This window comes from Staurois parvus, unplaced genomic scaffold, assembly GCF_062004578.1.
Source record: "Staurois parvus isolate SC_StPar_1 unplaced genomic scaffold, SC_StPar_1.0 ptg000025l, whole genome shotgun sequence".
In the NCBI taxonomy this organism is placed as follows: Eukaryota; Metazoa; Chordata; class Amphibia; order Anura; family Ranidae; genus Staurois; species Staurois parvus.
In genome coordinates this window covers 19,546,634-19,565,324 of record NW_028317821.1, presented here as the reverse complement: position 1 = coordinate 19,565,324, position 18,691 = coordinate 19,546,634, and the positions used below count along the sequence as shown (strand labels likewise).

The 18,691-nt window shown below is 42.2% G+C and overlaps 1 protein-coding gene across 1 annotated transcript in view; it reads right to left on the bottom strand.

The window, feature by feature from the left end:
* Positions 1-11,561, bottom strand: part of ACSS3 (acyl-CoA synthetase short chain family member 3) — a 162,100-nt gene extending 150,539 nt beyond the window's left edge. The window contains exon 1 of the mRNA XM_089652211.1: positions 11,041-11,561. Coding sequence (XP_089508337.1) covers positions 11,041-11,387 — 347 coding nt within the window. The 5' untranslated portion in view covers positions 11,388-11,561. The remainder of the gene's footprint in view (positions 1-11,040) is intronic.
* Positions 11,562-18,691: the final 7,130 nt, after the last annotated feature.

Genomic DNA, 18,691 nt, shown 5'->3' with positions numbered 1-18,691 from the left:
AATATGCTACAGGGACACAGCAGCAATAAAAATTTTACAGGGTTCAGCCTTTCCCCAAAAGTAAGGCTTTGTAGGCTGAAACACAATCACTTTCTGCTGTATATTGGACCGCTTGATTTTTAGTAAACTCTTTTGATCTACGGACTCCAGCATTGACTTTTTTTAGCATTGAGACAGAACTAGCTGCATGGGGATAACAGTCAGGAAATTGAGCTAAGCTCATTTGTTCTATGCCCTGGATGACCATAATATGATGAACAGAGAGAAGAAGAAAGAAATAAAAGTATGCCTTCCGGGAGCATCCAGACAATCACAGTGATCCCAGAAGGGTACTCAAGTCACCTTGGTGATTAGAGGCAAAAAGATAAAGAAGAAAAAGGCGAGAAAGAGAGAGAAGAAAAAATGTTGTGTTATATTTTTGTGTGTTGGCGAGTTTCTTTCACTTTCTGTCTGGAAAACAGCAGGACAGAAGGTAAAGGTAAATCTCTCTAGGGAACCCCAGATTCATTTTATTGCTACAGCATATCCATTCATCCATATCCACAAATCCATTTTAGACATTGTGCTCTTTCAACCTTGTGGCAACATTATGGGGAAGATTAATCTTACACTAATCTTAGTGTAACATATTTACTGCACTGTACTTCTGATCACTATGGTCTTGTTTCAGACTAAACTCAGATTTTTTCCTCCCGAAGAAGCGGACAAAATTCATGAAACATGTACAGGAGCAAGCATCACCCCCATTATTTATTTCAGGTACTTATATAGCGCCGTCAATTTACGCAGTGCTTTACATATATATTGTACATTCACATCAGTCCCTAACCCTCAAGGGGCGTACAATCTAAGGTCCCTAACTTACATTCATACATACACATACTAGGGACAATTTATACAGGATCCAATTAACCTACCAGCATGTCTTTTGGAGTGTGGGAGGAAACCGGAGTACCCGGAGGAAACCCAGGCAGGCACAGGAAGAACATGCAAACTCCAGGCAGGTAGTGTCGTCGCTGGGATTCAAACCAACGGCCCGAGTACTGCCAGGCGGAAGTGCTAACCATTTAGCCACTGTACTGCCCATGTTCTTCAGCATCTTAGGGGTGTGAAAGTGCAATATTTGTGACTCATGTACCTTATTGTACCATGCTGCTATTTCATGGGGTTTTAATATATGGATTCATGTACATGTGAAAGAGATTTTTGAATTTTTGTACCAATAAATATATTATTTTTATCTTATTGTGTAGTTTATGGATTCCAAAGTAAGTCCATTTATTCTAGTCTGGGGTCCTCCTTTCTTAATTTGTTATTCAATTTATTATTTATTTCAGGTACTTTTATAGCGCTGTCAGTTTACGCAGCGCTTTACATACATATATTGTACATTCACATCAGTCCCTAACTGTCAGGGATCCGGGTATGACCAGAGGTGTGTGGACTGACACAGGGAAACGCAGGCTTCAGGAGTGATGTATAAGAATATAATTTATTAGGAACTACACAAGTATACAACGCACAGTACAAACAAAACCAAACCTCCAACTAATGTCAGTATGTTCAGGAACACAGACAGGTGTAGTCAGGCTGGAGAGGTAAAGTGGTCAGGCAGGCCGGGTCAGGAACAATCAGGCAGACAAGGTACAAACGGAGCAGGCAGGAGAAAGGTCAGGAATACCCGAGGTCAGTGCAGGCGGAGTTCGATCAATGTCAGAGTCAAGCAGGGGAAGCAAGCAGGCAGGCAGACGACAGGACCAGGTACAGGGGCTCATGGGAAACAAACACCAAGGCACTGACTGCAGGCTTGGCCATTGCTTAAATACACCTCCTGCAATCAGCCTCAGGTGATGGCTTGATTGCAGGAGTGAGATTCTGGCTGCCGAGAGCACCCGCTGGCCAGCACTGGTACTGCAGCCCACAAGGCAGGTGAGCCCCAGCACCACCTGTGCTGAGCCCATTCCTGACACTAACCCTCAAGGGGCATACAATCTAAGGTCCCTAACTTACATTCATACATACACATACTAGGGACAATTTAGATAGGATCCAATTAACGTACCAGCATGTCTTTGGAGTGTGGGAGGAAACCGGAGCACCCAGGGTAAACTTACGCAGGCACAGGGAGAACATGCAAACTCCAGGCAAGTGGTGCCGTGGCTAGGATTTGAACCAACAACCCGAGTACTGCCAGGCGGAAGTGCTAACCATTTAGCCACTGTGCTGCCACTGCCATTATTCAATCATTTTGGATGATAGTACCCCTATTTTTCCTTTATGTTTTCAGTTATTTACCTTTTGAGGCATTCTATCTAACCCTTCCACCACAAAGATGTCCTTGTGTACAAAGTCAGGTCAGTTGAACATGGTTTTATGAGTTTTGTGTGAAGGAATCTGAATGGTCTGCACAGAACTATGAACTCAAATCTATGGAACACCTTTGGGATGAATTGAAAGGCCAATTGTAAACCGTGTTTTCTTACTCAACATCAGACCTCACAAATGGTCTTTTGCCAGAATGAGCACATATTTACAGGAACGCTCTAATATTTGGAGGATGCCTTAACAGGAGATTAGAGATCATTATAGTTGCTAAGAGTGGGCCAGATCCTTATTAATGTCCATGGTTTTGAAATGGGATGTCCATCAAACTCATGTAGGTGTAATGGTCAGATGCCCATAAATTTCTGAAGCTCCTCTATAATACGTATAGAGCATGGGTTTGTTGCTTTACTTACAATATCTTGACTGGTTAATCTTCTTTTTGCCTCCTTGGGATTTGTAATAATTTCTACTTTAGTCAATTCATCTTTATTTCCTCTTTAGTTCAGCTCTGATATGCTTTTACTTTCTACCATTGCACATTACTGAGACTGAAAGGAATTATTGATTTATTTTTTCGACTTAGGTATAGCAAAAACATATTGTACGTATTACAAAGGCAGCTTAGAGTTTACTGTGAGTACTCCATTATGCTTTACAAGTGGGTTTGTTCTTAAGTGTTTTTATGGGCTAGAGTGTATTATTTGTACACTCAAGCTATTTTGTAATTGTATATACAGTATAAACTTTTGATGTTTGCAGTTTTAGGAGTGCCTTTATTCTTCTGTGGACTTATAAAATTGTTTGCACCCCTTGCTGGCATACCAGTAGGGTGTGATCTCCATTTGTAAAATTGACCACAAACATTTTGCCATATAGAGTATGTCAATATTTCCCACCACAATGAACAAACTTTTCTAGCAGGTTCATTCTGAAGGTAGTAGGCTTAGAAAATACTATATTTTATAGCATAAAATTCACACAAAAGTAATAATCCAAGAGAAATAGACTTACCCATGAGTTGTACTTGAATCAGACTTGTACATACTGTATGTATAACTGTCATTGGTGCATAAAACAGAGGAGAACCCAGAATATCTTCACTGGGATCGCCTGTTCTAGTGACAATTGTCAAAGAGGGATTCCCGCTCACTGTCTGCTGTCTCTCTAAAATAAGAAGCAAGGGGAAATGTCCCCAGTTGGGAGATAGCAACACCCCAACAGAAGTTTAAACTCATCTCTATACTTAAAAATACAAAACGTCTAAATGTTCCCCAATACATAAACTCACTCATAGGATAACAATTAGGGCCAGTTTATACCTGTTATTGGCACCTGTCTGAAAAGTAATCAGCAGCTTGGAGGCAATACATCACTCCATAGATGTCTGATTTAACCCTTGTAAGCCTGCAGCATCATGCCACAATGAGGTGCATTACAGGTGGATGCAGGGCAGTTGCAGCAAAATCTTACTCACTTGAATTTGTCAAATTTGATGGCAGTGACCTGCTCTATCATTTTTGCCACACTGCACCAAGACTGCAACAGTTTGCAATAACATGGTAACATGTAGCTGAGAGGATAGGGACAGAAAAATCATAGTTAGTCTGGTTGAAAAAAAGACTTGTTCATCTAACTAATTCAACCATTAGCTCCATCTAGTTCAACTGCAGCTCTACTGCCTATTTTTACTGCCCCCCAGCCAAAATCAGGGCCTTTGATGTTATCAAAAGATGCTTTCATAAAATAAAAATATAATAAATAGCTTGTAAGACATGATCAGAATTAGAATACAGTTGGTTGACCATGATGCTGGCCATTACTGAACACCAAGGCCAGATACAACAGCCTCAATAACAAAAATGGCACAACACATCAATGCTTACAGTATTAAAGTGGTTCTAAAGGCAGAGGGTTTTTTTTACCCTAATGCATTCCCTGCATTAGGGTAAAAAACCTTCTGCATGCAGCTTCCCAACAGCCTTACTTACCTGAGCCCAATCCTGATCCAGTGTCCTCATTGGACAGAGAAGCAGCAGCGGGAGCTATTGGCTCTTGCACGGTCAATCACAGGCAGTGAGGAGAGAGGAGGCAGGGCTGAGAAGGATCTCAATGGACACACAGATCGGGGTTCAGGAATGAGCATGCACGAGTGCCTTCAGAGCAAGCAGCTTGCTATGGGGGCATTTTATTATTATATTATTATACAGTATTTATAAAGCGCCAATAGTTCGCTCAGCGTTGTACATTACAAAGGGGACAGAACATGTGACAGAACAATACCAATACAATGTGATACATGAGGGGATTGAGGGCCCTGCTCTTTCGAGCTTACAATCTAGAAGGGATGGGATAGTGGTACAGGAGGAGATAGCTGTGGGGGATGGAGTGGTAGGAAGAGTGGAGGAGGTCAGCAAGTTAGCAGGGGGTGAGGTAGGCTTTTTGAGAAAACCATTGCACGGAACAGGTAAGTAAGACATGTTTATTAAAAAAAAAAAAAAAAAAAAAAAATTCTGTCTTTGCAATCACTTTAACCTCTCTAGCGGTCTGATTATTTCAGATTTTTGGTGCTGAAAGCGGTACCATTTTTTTGCATGGAAATATGTAGTTTTTTTTATTGTAGGCTGTAATTTTTAGGAATAACTCACTGAAATCTGTCCGAGCAAGAGTCTATTAAACATCCCGGGTATGATAAAATTTGAAACACGAAATCATAAATGATAATTTAATAAATATTCATAAAAAATAATAATATAATAATAATACATGTAATTCAATAATATGATCAAACCGAAAACAATGAAATTTGAAATATAGCGCCAAGTTCGTACATTGCTGAGCAAAGTCGCAAAATCGTTTTCAGTGTCTGATGACGAATTTCCCCACGAATCATCATCACTCAATTCTGCAAGTGGTTCTGATTTACTATCGCTGTTCTCTAGCTGATCTAAACCCGCTTTTGACCTAAAGGGACACTTTTTGGACGCCATGGACATTTCTCAGTTTCCAGGCAGAAAGAACAGACAAAACGCAGGAAGGGCACAGGACAAAGCACTAGGGAGAAAATGTATGTGAAATGGGTTGAAACAGCAATGTTTTACTATGAAAAATGTGTTTTGAAAAAAATGACATTTTTTAAAATTTTCAAATTTCCCGCCGCCGGCGGCGCCCGTTCGTCCCGACATCACAGGGACTGGAACACAGAAGCCGGATGCCAGCATCGGCCGGAGGAGATGGCCGGGGAGGCTGCAGGGGACACGTTGCGGGAGCGAAGGACAAGGTAAGCTGTGCAGGGACTCCCTATGCAGCGCCACATGGTAAGCCCGAGTGTAGCTCTGGGTTACCGCTTTTGGCACTGACATTTTACCCCGAGCTACACTGGGGAATACTGTTAGGGAGGTTAAATAATGTTTTTGTTACTATTGACTACTGAACCTTTACTTGTGAACAAATAAAATATATTTTGTTTTACTTTTTCCCTACTAGATGCATGAAACAACAAAAACAAAAAATGGAAAATAAAAAAAAAACACCTCTAGTTCATAATTCACAGCCCAATGTTGGAGCACCTTCACCAAAGGTTTAGAGACTGCATTGCTGGCACAGCTTCCTAAGGTGGCACACGTGGGCTCGCTCTTGAGCCCCGCTCTCTGTGTATGTTGACACAAACAGAACCCCTTGTCCCTGCCCCCCATAGGATTTGTTTGACAGGAGCGGGAGCCAATAGCTCCCTCTGCTATCAATCTGCCCAGTGATGAGGGGCAAAGCTGCGAGAGCTCTTGTGCACATCGCTGGATCGAGATCAGTTAAGCATAAGGGGGTGAGGGGGGTCCTCTGCAACAGAAGGTTTTTTTACCCTAATGCATAGAATGCATTAAAGCAGATCTCCACCCAAAAGGGGAAGTTCCACTTTAAAGACCGGTCCCCTGCTCCCCATTAAGGATTGGCACCTTTGGGGAGTGGGTACCCTAAATTGACAGGTACCCGCTCCCACTTCCACTGCGATCGCCTAGGCGATCAAAAGCAGAAGTTGTCCTCCCCCCTCCCTCCCTATATTCTTCTGGTACTTGTGACAGGTCCCAGAAGACTACAGGATCATTCAGAAAGTGCAGCGCTACTCGTGCATGTGCATTGGGCACCCAACTGTGAAGCCGCAAGCTGTCACAGCAGGTTGCCCACACTGAAGCTGCTGGTGATGGAAACACTGGACAGCCAGTGAAACGGGCTGCGGAGAGGACACCACAGGATCGAGGGACAGGTGAGTAGCTGTTTTTTTAAAAATCAGCAGCTACAGTTTTTATATTTCAGCATCAGTTTACAGTTTTTGAACTTCTTGTTAGTAATCCCATTGAGATCAATAGGATTTTATGGCAACAAATTGCTTGCTGCAAGAAACTTGCCCATGTGTCATCAGTTAAAAGCTACTAGTCTCGGTTTCTTAGTGAACAAGATTAATCAGCATATCAACTGATGCTCTGAATACTTTGACATGTTGCAGAAATTGCCATGGTTAGATAAATTGTTGAAGGAGAGCCATTTGTAGCAGAGCACAACTCAATGCTGTCGTAAATCGCAACAACTCTATTAAATCACTAGCTACAATTTTCTGTTAGTCACTGGCACTAGCAATTTATAGCAGTTAAGTTCTTTAAAAAAAATAAACAAATACAAAATAATCGGCCATATGTCATCAGCATAAAGTTCACAACTGTTTCTATAAATTCCTGCACTCCTGTGAAGCTCAACCTGTTCTTTGAGATTACTTTGTGATATCAGATAGCTGTGTGTATATCCAGGAAGCCAAATCTCATAAGGTGACTTGTTTATAGGACACAAGCTCTGCAATATAATCTACAGTGAAAGGTTTATATCTACAAAACAAATGAAAAAATCTCACACTTGTATGTAAGTCAATCATATAATTGTTTCGTCATCGGCAGGATGGTTAGAGAAAATGCTGAATGGGACTATTTATACAGGCTGGGTTATGCAACACACAAAAACACAAGACTGAACATGAGCTGAACAGTTCTTCCTATTGCTTTTCTCAAGCACATGAACTGTCAACTGCCAAAAGTTCAATCTCTTCCTGCCTGGTCTCCTGAGGTCCTTTGTATAGATCTAAACTGCCCCTCATTTCCAGTGACTGTCCCCCTTTCCCTTTCAGTTGTCACTCTTTATTTTTTCACATCACCAATCCTTTCATTCAATTGATGTTTTTAAACTTAGCATAAAGAGAAAAGCAGTAGTAAAAATAAGAATTAATGCACAAAAAAAATTGGTTTAACCCACATGTGCTTAACTTCTATTCACATATGTGCATTATGAATGGCACCCAATGCCCTGCAATGCATGATGTGTGTTGCATTGTGCTGCAAAAATGCAGCAAACTCTAAATTTTTATTTAATGACCCACATGGAAGAAAAACAGATTTGAAATATATTTTAAAAATACTCTTCCCAAATATATTGACATATATTTGAAATACTACAATTTTGGCCATATTCAGTATATTTTAAAACTATATATATATATATATATATATATATATATATATATATATATATATATATATATATACACATACATACATACACACACACACACACACATATACATATACATACACACACAAACACATATGGAATGTTGAAATGTGTTTTTTATATATTACAAAATATATGAAGATATTTTTAAAATATATTTTTTAAAATATATTCTTCAGATTTTTTTGAACATATAAAAAAGTCATTTTAACATATGTTTACATATATTTGTAAATGCATTCTAAAAATGTAGATTTTCATTTTTAAAGATATACAGTATATTTGAAATGTATTTTTAAAAATATTTTTCATATATTTTGTAATAAACTTACAGTGTTTTACACACATACATATATATATATATATATATATATATATATTTTTTTTTTTTTTTTTTTTTTTAAATATATTGAATATGGCCAAAATTGTAGTATTTCACATATATGTAAATATATTTGGGAAGAATTTGTAAAATATATTTTTCTTCCATATGGGGAGGCATACTGCATTAGGCCGATTCTGGGCTACCTTAACCCTCATGCACACTGGGTGGTAAACCCCGCTGTATGAGACTCCAGGGTTTAAATGCAGCTGGATGGTGCAAGGAGCAATACTTAGTATAGTTAGAGTAGTATGGGCTCATGAACATATGCCTGAAATGCAAGCAGCCTGTATCTTTCCCTTGGTACATACTGCCCTAAGCATAAACACCACTTGGTGCACTGTTCAAGACCATCTAGACCAGCAATGGGCAAACTACGGCCCGGCGGACCTTTTAATCCGGCCCGCAGAGCGTGGCAAACATCGGCTGTCAGAATGTGTGTAGGCGGGGCAGCGTGAGGAACGTGAGGGGAGCTAGGCTCCTCTCACAGTCCGCCCTGAAGACCGGAACGGCGCGGGAACACGGCGAGAGGAACGCGCGGAGCAAAGGTAAGTGAATTGACACAGGGGGGACTTGGCTTACTACTTGGGGGGGAATAGTACTGTGGGGGATGAAATACTATATGAGGGATGAATTAATATGGGGGATAAATTACTATATGGGGGATGAATTACTTGGCTTACTACTTGGGGGGGAATAGTACTGTGGGGGATGAAATACTATATGAGGGATGAATTAATATGGGGGATGAATTAATATGGGGAATGAATTACTATATGGGGGATGAATTACTATATGGGGGATGAATTACTATATGGGGGATGAATTACTTGGCTTACTACTTGGGGGGGAATAGTACTGTGGGGGATGAAATACTATATGAGGGATGAATTAATATGGGGGATGAATTAATATGGGGAATGAATTACTATATGGGGGATGAATTACTATAGGGGGGATGAATTACTATAGGGGGGATGAATTACTATATGGGGGATTAATTACTATATGGGGGATGAATTACTATAGGGGGGATGAATTACTATAGGGGGGATGAATTACTATAGGGGGGATGAATTACTATATGGGGGATTAATTACTATGCTTACTATGGGGGAATATTACTATACTTACTATGGATGACACATACACATCATTCATCTACTCTTGGTCCGGCCCCCGGGTCCAATATATGAACCCATTGCAGCCCTCAAGTCAAAAAGTTTGCCCACCCCTGATCTAAACACAGCAGATGGCAACCTCTCAGAGTTTGCCAGGCTGCTGGCAGCAGGGGTGGACAATGCGCCTTTGCCCTCCGGCCTCACCTAAACATCAGGGCTATACACCCAGTGTGCATGAGGCTAACAGCAGTATGCTTCAATGCACGGTGGCGCAGTGCAATGAGGTGCAAACAGGTCCTTGCCACTGGTTGTGAGCACTGATCAGATGCTGGTTTTCCAGCAGGTCTCTTCAACAAAAGCTGGTTGTTAGACCAACTTCTCTCGAACAGACCACTATACACACACTGACCAACAGTTGTCTGGTTCCTGCTGAACCACCTGATTTTTGAACAGTTTTTATCCAACTTAAAGTAGAACTTCCCTCAAAAGGGGAAGTTCTGTTGTTTCTCCTCCTCTACCCCTTCTCTGTCATCTATTAAAGCGCTGAGCAAACTGTTGGCGCTATATAAATCCTGTATAATAATAATAATCAATTTTTTTTGGGGGGGGGTTGATATCGGATATCTTGTTTTGACAGATACTTAATCCCACTTCCGCTTGGATCAATCCCACTTCCGCTTGGATCACCTAGACGACCGGAGCAGAAGTTCTCCTTTTCCCCTCCCTGCCCGCAGTCCTCTGGGGAAATGTCACAGGTCCCAGAGGACAGCCTGACCATTCACAAAGTGCAGCATGGCTCACACATGCACTGTGGGCAGCCAACTGTGAAGCTGCATGTTGGCTTCCCACAGTTAGGTCGCCAGGGACTGAAGACCGGTGAAGAACTGGCTCAGATGAGGACAGTGCTGGATCCTGGGACGGGTGCGTGGTTGTTTATTAAAAGTCAGCAGCTACAGTTTTAATTGTCAAAGGTGACTGGAGAACCACTTTAACTCCACTCAAACAGACACAAAAAAAGGTTTCCCTTTAGTTAAACTTTGAGGGGGGGGCTGAGGGGGTTGTCAAACTTTGTGCTAAAAGGTGTCCCTTTTCTCATTTCAGAAATTTGGGAAATATGCACACACATGCACAGTGGGCTGCCAACTATGAAGCTGCATGCAGTCACAGCTGGCTGCCCACAGTTAGGTTGCTGGCACCAAGGACTGAAGACCAGTGAAGAACTGGCCCAGGTGAGGACAGTGCTGGATCCTGGGACAGGCGAGTGGCTGTTTATTAAAAGTCAGCAGCTACAGTTTAAATTGTCAAAGGTGACACGAGAACCACTTTAACGCTGCTCAAACACAAAACACACAGAAGCAAAAGAAACCGTGTTTCCTGTAGTTAAACTTTAAGGGGGTGCTGGGGTGTTGTCCAGCTTTGTGCTAAAAGGTGTCGCTCCTTCACATTACAGAAATTTGGGAGATATGTCTGTGAAGGGTCTTCTTTACCATTGCATTATGTTGACAACAGGTATCAATTAACAGGAATCTAAACATTTATAGATAACTCACATGGAAGTCTAACCATGCCGCTAGGACATGCTGGTTATTGTAGTTCTAAAACAACTTGTTATGGTCATATACTTTTAGATGATAAATCTCAGTGCCTTCTGTGATCCCATGCACTTACCATTTTGTGAATGGGGGATTGGAGTTGTCCATAATTTTGCTCCATGGTTTGAACCATGTGATGTTTTGTGCTGCGCTGCCCCAGACCTGCTCAGGTTCCTGAACTGAAGCTTGGAACACATCATCATAATGAGCAGAGCTAATGTCCGCAGTAGAGTAGGATTGGCTGGCCAGGCGTCTGCAGAAACTTAATGAGACAGACTGTGTCCGGTGAAGTTGGGAGAGATCCCTTTTCCCCCAGGCTCCTGCACCTGTCCTGCGCACAGAGCCAATACTGGTAAATGCTTTCCTTTTCGCTCCTCCACTCCGGAGTCCTTGTTTCGAGAGCCATATTAGACCAAAGTACATTGTTGAAGTTACAGTTGACTTTTCTGGCAGCAATGTGTGTATTTAGTGGAAGTTCACTTTTCTGGCAGCTGATGTGTGTATTCAGTGAGAGTAAGGGAGAAAACCAGCACTGGATGAGATCCCTCTGCAGGAAGATTTGTACTCCACAAGGAGGATCCTTGTAGTCCTGATCAGGTTTTCCAAACAAGGAGGATCCTTGTAGTCCTGATCAGGTTTTCCAAAGAAATCAGCTTCCTGGAAGAAAACAGTGTTGGCATAGTGCTACATTAGATTCTTGGCTGGTTGTACATTTACTGACTGCAGAACAATTTAGTACATTATCATTCTATATTTTTATTATTATCTGCAAAAAGAATAGAAACAGTTCAGTAGAACAAACAGGACAAAATAGAAAGCATAATGTCATGCTGTAGCACACTTGGTCGATTGCTTTTCAGAGAGTGGCTTCCAGGCATTCAAGAGGCATTTATGCCTGTCCTTTTTTATTTTTGGCTAAGACATTTTCGCTAGAACAAACATGCCTCTATTGCAAGGCCAGCATTTAGCTTGCAGTTACAGCACAGCCGTATGACTTAAATGGTGTATTTCACATGCATTTCCAATGGTCAACTTGACAAGCTGTCTTAAATTTGCAAAGCATCATGAATGCAGCATGTGTAAAACCCCTTCTGGCTGTAGGTTATCTTTAAGGTGGGTGGTTGGGGCGGGGCGAGGCAGTAAAAAGCCAACTCTAGCACCCATCTTGCCATCACTTTGCTACCCATGTGAAAAAAGCCACACAAGGAATGTCCACTAGTGATGGGCCGCACACCCCCCTGTTCAGTTTGAGGTCAAACATTCGAACCTAACGAAAGTTCGACTGCGAACTTCGAAATGAATGCAAGTCTATGGGACTTGAAGTTGTAAATTCAAAAGTGCCCATTTTTAAGGCTTATTTACAAGTTATTGGCCATAAAAGGGCTATGGGGGACTCTGGTACTGCCCTGAGGGATATGAATCCGTTAAAAGAAAAAAAAAATGAAAAAAAAATACAATTTTTAAAGGGCAAGTCATTTTTCATTGCTTCACCACATGCCGCCCAGCCACTGTAGAAATACGGCTGGGCAAAAGCACGTTTTAAAACGTGTGTTTTTGAAACAGGTAGGGGGCGCGTGCGAGGCGCGCCGCCGCCCTACCTGTCCCGCCGATCACAGCCGCGGATGTCAGTCGCCGGTTCAGAGCCGGTCGTTACTGACTATGTCCCGGCGATAATCGCTGACAGAGAGCACAGCTGCAGTAGCTGTGCTTTCTGTCAGTTCCCTGACAGCTCCAGGACACACTGATCGGGACAGAAGAGTTTCTCTCTCCCGATCAGTGGTGTTACCTGCAGTACACCCCCCGCCCCCTAGTAAAACACTCCCCTCACACAGTTAATTCTTTCCCTGAATAATAAACTTAACCCCTTCCTCCTCAGTGCCATTAGTACAGTGCCAGTGTTTTTTTTTTTGCACTGATCACTGTATTGGTGTCACTGGGGATGTCAGTGACCCCAAGTCAGTACCCCCCAATGTCAGAATGTCCGCCGCAGTCCCACCATAAGTCACTGATCGCCGCCATTATTAGTATAAAAAAAAACTAAAAATCCCAGTTTTTTTTAGCAAAGACATGTCACAGAATGCATTTTGCAGACATTAATGACTAAATTTGATTTTTAATTTTTTTTTTTTTACTGGACATGTTTTATAGCAAAAAGTCCAAAATATTGTTTTTTTTCCTCAAAATGGTCAGCCTTTTTTTTTCATAGCGCAAAAAATAAAAACCACACAGGCGGTCAAAGCTTGATTTGTGGGGAAAAAAAAGGATGTAAATTCCATTTATGTACCGTATTGCATGACCGCGCAATTGCCCGTTAAACTAACGCAGTGCTGTATAGCAAAAAAATGGGGTAAATTGCAGTATCTATACCATAGTTTGTAGACGCTATAACTTTCACACAAAGCAATCAATATACACTTATTGGGATTTTTTTACCAAAAACATGTAGCAGAATACATTTTGGCCTAAATTTATAACCAACTTTGAGTTTACTATATATTTTGTATAGCTGAAAGTAAAAAATATTGTTTTTCTTCAAAATATTTGGCCTTTTTTTGTTTATAGCGTGAAAAATAAAAAGCGCACAGGTAATCAAATACCACAGAAAGAAAGCTCTATTTGTGTGAAAAAAAGGACGTAAATTTTGTTTGGGTGCAGCATTGCATGACCGCGCAATTATCAGTTGAATTAGTGCAGCGCCGAGTAGCAAAAAGAGGCCTGGTCATTAAGGGGGGTAAATCCTCTGAAGGTCAAGCAGTTAAAAGAAAAAAAAATTGACAAAAATACAATTTTTTAAAGGGCAAGTCATTTTTTATTGCTTAAAGTAAAAAAATAAAAAATCCTTTAAATATCATGCCTTGGAGGTCTCCTAAAACTACCTGCAATGCAAAGTTGCACATCTGTACAATGTATAGAACCTGCTGCAGCAGGACTGACATTTTTTTTTTCAATTCAATTTTTTTTTAACCACTTCAAGTCTGGACACTTTTACCCACTTCCTCTCCAGGCCAATTTTCACTTTGAATGACAATTGCGCGGTCATGCAACACTGTACCCATATGAATTTTGTAGCATTTTGTGAGACAGATAAAGCTTTAGTTTGGTGGTATTTATTCACCACTGGGATTTTTATTTTTTTTGCTATATAAATGAAAATGGCCAAAAATTTTGAAAAAAAGTGTTTTTCTTATAAAATTTTAGTGACATCTTGCTTACTACTCTTCATGTGATCACTGATTGGCCAATCAGTGATCACATGATTGGGACCTCGTACAGAGGTCCCGTACAACGATCGGTGTTCTACTGTGTCCGGAGGGCACAGCGGGCACCGGATCGCGGTGCTGCGTGTTCCCAGGGAGCACGCACAAGCAGGGGGCGGGGAGGGGGGAGGCCGTTTATAAACGGCCACCCGCCCCTGCACTGCCACCATCCAGCTGTTTACATACAATGGCCGGACAGGAAGTGGTTCATAAACAGCATGGGGTCCCCCCTAATAGGAAGGTTAGGAGAGACCCCACAGTAATTTTAGGCCTGGTAGGACTTTTAGGGGCAACCCCACCCACAAAATATTGGAGGAAAAAATTGTGGGGTCCCCCCTAAATTCCTACCAGACCTTTGATCTGAGTGCCCCCTCCTGAACCATATGAGTCCACATGCCCTCAACATGGGTAGGTGTTATGGGATGGGGGTCTGTGTTTGTGGTGGTCTGCAGGGGGTGACTTATCAGAATCTGGAAGCCCCTTTAACAAGGGGCCTCCAGATCCTGCCCCCCTTGTGAATGAGTATGGGGTACAGAGTACCCCTACCCAGTCACCAAAAAAGCGTAAAATGTTAATAAAAACAGCAGTTTTTGACAAGTCCTCTATTAAAAACCCCCCCAAAAAAAAAAATTGTTCCATAATTGTAATTCATCATCAATCACAGCATCCAGTGTTGTCATGGCGACGCCGACTCGCCGAAATAAAAAACCCAATGCCCACTGACTCATCCACACCTGCCACTATGTGACATCTGCAGATCAGATGTAAACAATTGTGGTCAGGTGCATTGCTTTGGCCAATCACAGAACACTGTCAGAATGCAGTGCATTGTGGGGTACAGCAGGTGAATAGCCTGTCGAACAACCTTACTGTTCGTGTGTTTGCAAAACACACAAACGGCTGAATTTCAAGTCGAACGTCAAGGTGATCACTAGTATTTACACAAGCAGTCAAGGGGTAGTAAAAGTAGGCAGTTTAGCCTCAATTTAAGCACTCCCCTTAAAGTGGTATTTTAGTCAGAAAATTAAGGCCTGATAGATCTCTTCAGACTGGCTCCTTTTGCAGGTATAGCTATGTAATACAATATAAATAAATGCCTAGATTGATTATAATCCAGTAATACACTGCACATGATCAGTTGGCAGTTGCTCTCTATTTTTAGCCACTGAACCAAAAATCAGAGCCACTAGAGGCAGATCTGCTGACAGACTAAAGATTTACTGCTGCTCAGGGGCTATGGGCTTCAGCAAAATGCCAGCCTCCAACAAAGAAGAACCAGGAGCAATACTGGAGGCAATTTACAGCACTCACTAATGTTGGTAACATAATTAATTTACATGTGGAATGTATGTTTCTTGTTATGAGTAAAGTTCCACTTTAAGCTGTAATGGTGGCTGGATGGAGTTGCACTGGCGGGCAGTACTGCTGCTGAACATGTAGGCATGTGCAGTCTGCTTTCACCACTGCAGGTGGAGCTTGACTGGAGCAGTACTGCAGCTGGAGAGGAAGTCAGGAAAAACCTGGTTTCTCTATGATTTACTGGTCTCCTGAGGCAGCGTTCCCGTTGGCTATGCTGCATCCAGGTGACCCATTTTGGGTCAGCAGAGCTTTTTTAGGTCCCTGGCCCAAGGTTTTGGTACACATTTTGCAAAAGGGATAGTGCAGGGAAAGATAACCCATCTGTCAGGGAAAGTGAATAGCGGCAGCGAGAGGTTCCGAACAATTAAGGGCAGAGTAGGGACATGCCTTCCTTCATCAGAATCCTCCCCATTGGGACTAGACCAGTCAGGCCGCATTCTGCCCTCTGAGACAGACGCTGCTGGTTCATCAAAATCTTCTGTATTCTCAACTAGCACAAAACTGCTAGTGTTTCCCGGCGTGGCGCTCTCCCGCTTGGCCGTTTGTAAAGTTGGGCCTGTCCTTTAAAACAAGTTTTTGATTATCTGCAATTAGACTATATGTAATTACTGCCGCCACACCACGCTGCACCTACTTACAAACATGACCCATTCAAGTGAAAGAGGCTGAGATGCAACCACCCTGTAACTGCATATAATGCACATGGTTGTGGCATAGTAATGCAGGCTTTTCAGAGTTAACACAGGTTGTGAGGAGGCGGCAAGGACTGCCACAAGTGTGAACAAGCTCTATAGGAGTCTCATCTCGATGTACTACAGATTCAAAATTGTTGGATCCAGACATCAGATATAAGGCACAATGTAGAAATCAAAAACTGCTAAAGGTGATAAAGCATAAAAATTATAGCAATGGAGGATATACAGTACATTCACTAATATGAAACACGTTACTTATGCATTTCATATCAACAACAGGGGCGGACTGACAACTCATTGGGCCCCTGTGTCCTTGCCCAAACTCAAAAAAGCCTATGAAAAAGGTACCAGGGGCACCTCATGGGGCCCCTTACTGACCCTGGGCCCTCGGGCAGTGCCCGAGTTTCCAAATGGTCAGTCCGCCCCTGATCAACAACATTTATGAAAGAACATTAATTATCAGCAGGTAAGCCCAACAGGGTCCACAGCCGCCTGCACACGAGAATGCTGAAATTACCGAATGTTATCCCAAACCCAAGGCTAGAGTGCAGTATATCCATTCCAGCATTTACTTGTCTCCTTGGAGGGCAGGCACAAAGGATAGTCCACTCAGTCAACAACTTAGTCTTTTTCCTTCTTGAAAGATGATTATTTATTAATGACCTCTAGATAACTGAATGATGCATTATATAAATATCTATTTCTAGAGAATTTTACACAAATAGCATATCTTAAGGGAAACTATCCCTTGAAAATGTGTCAGGCCAACGGTATTCGTAGTGTATATCATTTCCAGAGAAATCAAATACTGAAACTACAGGGCCAGCATAACAGCAAGGAAACTGGTATTTTCTAGGTCAACAGTAACTGCCAATGTATTTTTCCTATGGTAGGTTGCAATTTGAATCCAGCCTGTATTTCCACTTTTGCAGCCAAATTGGGATAACGCCTCTCTTAAAGTGATTCTAAAGGTTAAATATAAAAAGAAAATACCCCCCCCCCCCCCAACAATTGTGCTATTCTTACCTGCTCTGTGTAATGATTTTGCACATAACAGCCCCAATCCTCTTCTTTTTGGGTTCCCCTGCAGGTGCGCCTGGCTCCTCCTCTTCTGCTGAGTACCTGCAAAAGCAAGCCTCTTGCTATGGTAGCACTTGAGCAGGCTCAATCCCAAGTTGCACTCCTGTGAATGGATATTGTCCATTCACACACAGGGCACAGCTTGGTCCTGCCCCTCGCTCTCTCCTCATTGGCTCACTGGCTGTGATTGGCAGGAGCTAACTGCTCCTGCTGCTGTGCGAGCCATTTAGAAGAGAGAGTCCTGGGACAGCCGATGCTCCCGTGCACATCGCTGGATCGAAATGGGGCCAAGGTAAGTTTTAGGCGGGCTGTGGGTAGAGATGCACCCAGAAGGTTTTTTACCTTCATGCACAGAATGCATGAAGGTACACTACTTTCTGCCTTTAGAACCACTTAAATATTTGTTTCATGTTCCCATTCACATAGCATAACTTAAGACAACACATAAACAGTTCTGCTGTCTACCTTTCCACTTCCATGTAATGTTAAAGTGTAACTAAAGGCAAAACTTTTTTAAGGCCCCTTTCAGATGGAGCGGACTCTGTCCCAATCAGTAGGGGATCTACTCAGAGATCAGAGCCACCTAAATGGAAGAGAATGGATCCCCTTCCTTTTTGTTTTTATTAGTTTTTAGTTTGGATCCGGAGGTAGGTGGGTGAAAACTGCCAGAAGTCCATTTATAGCCGTCTGTCCATAGAGATGGATGGACCATCTGATCGGGTCCACCTAAAAAACTGACTGGCAGACCTGATCAGACCTGTCGTGGTAAAGGGGCCTTAGGGAGGGTTATACACCCATCTGGATCCCATTGGAGAGATTTACCTTCACTTCCAGTCCCATAGCCAAAAAACAAAGTAAAAGGATAGTCCTCCAAAGTGAGGAAATCGTTGTGTTACCAGGGTCACCTTTGGAAGCAGTCCCCTTTATTCATGTTTTGATGTCAACCCAAAATTCAGAATTTTCTTTTACTTTAAAGTGGTTGTAAAGGCTAAAGGCTTTTTACCTTCATGCATTCTATGCATGAAGATAAAAAACCTTCTGTGTGCTGCTCACCCCACAACCTCAACTGAGCCTCCTCTCAATCCAGCGATGCCTCGGCTGTTTGGGGACTCCCTCTCCTCATTGACTGAGTCAGCAACTGCGGTCAATCACAGCCAGTGAGGCAATGAGGAGAGAGCAGGGGCGGGGCCAAGCCATTGCTCCGTGTCTTATGGACGCATAGAGCAGGGCTCGGAAGCGAGCATGCACCAGTTGTATAAATAAATGAGTGTAGTGCTAATCACATATAAATAAACATACATATATAATAAAAAATGAAATAATAAATAAATTGACA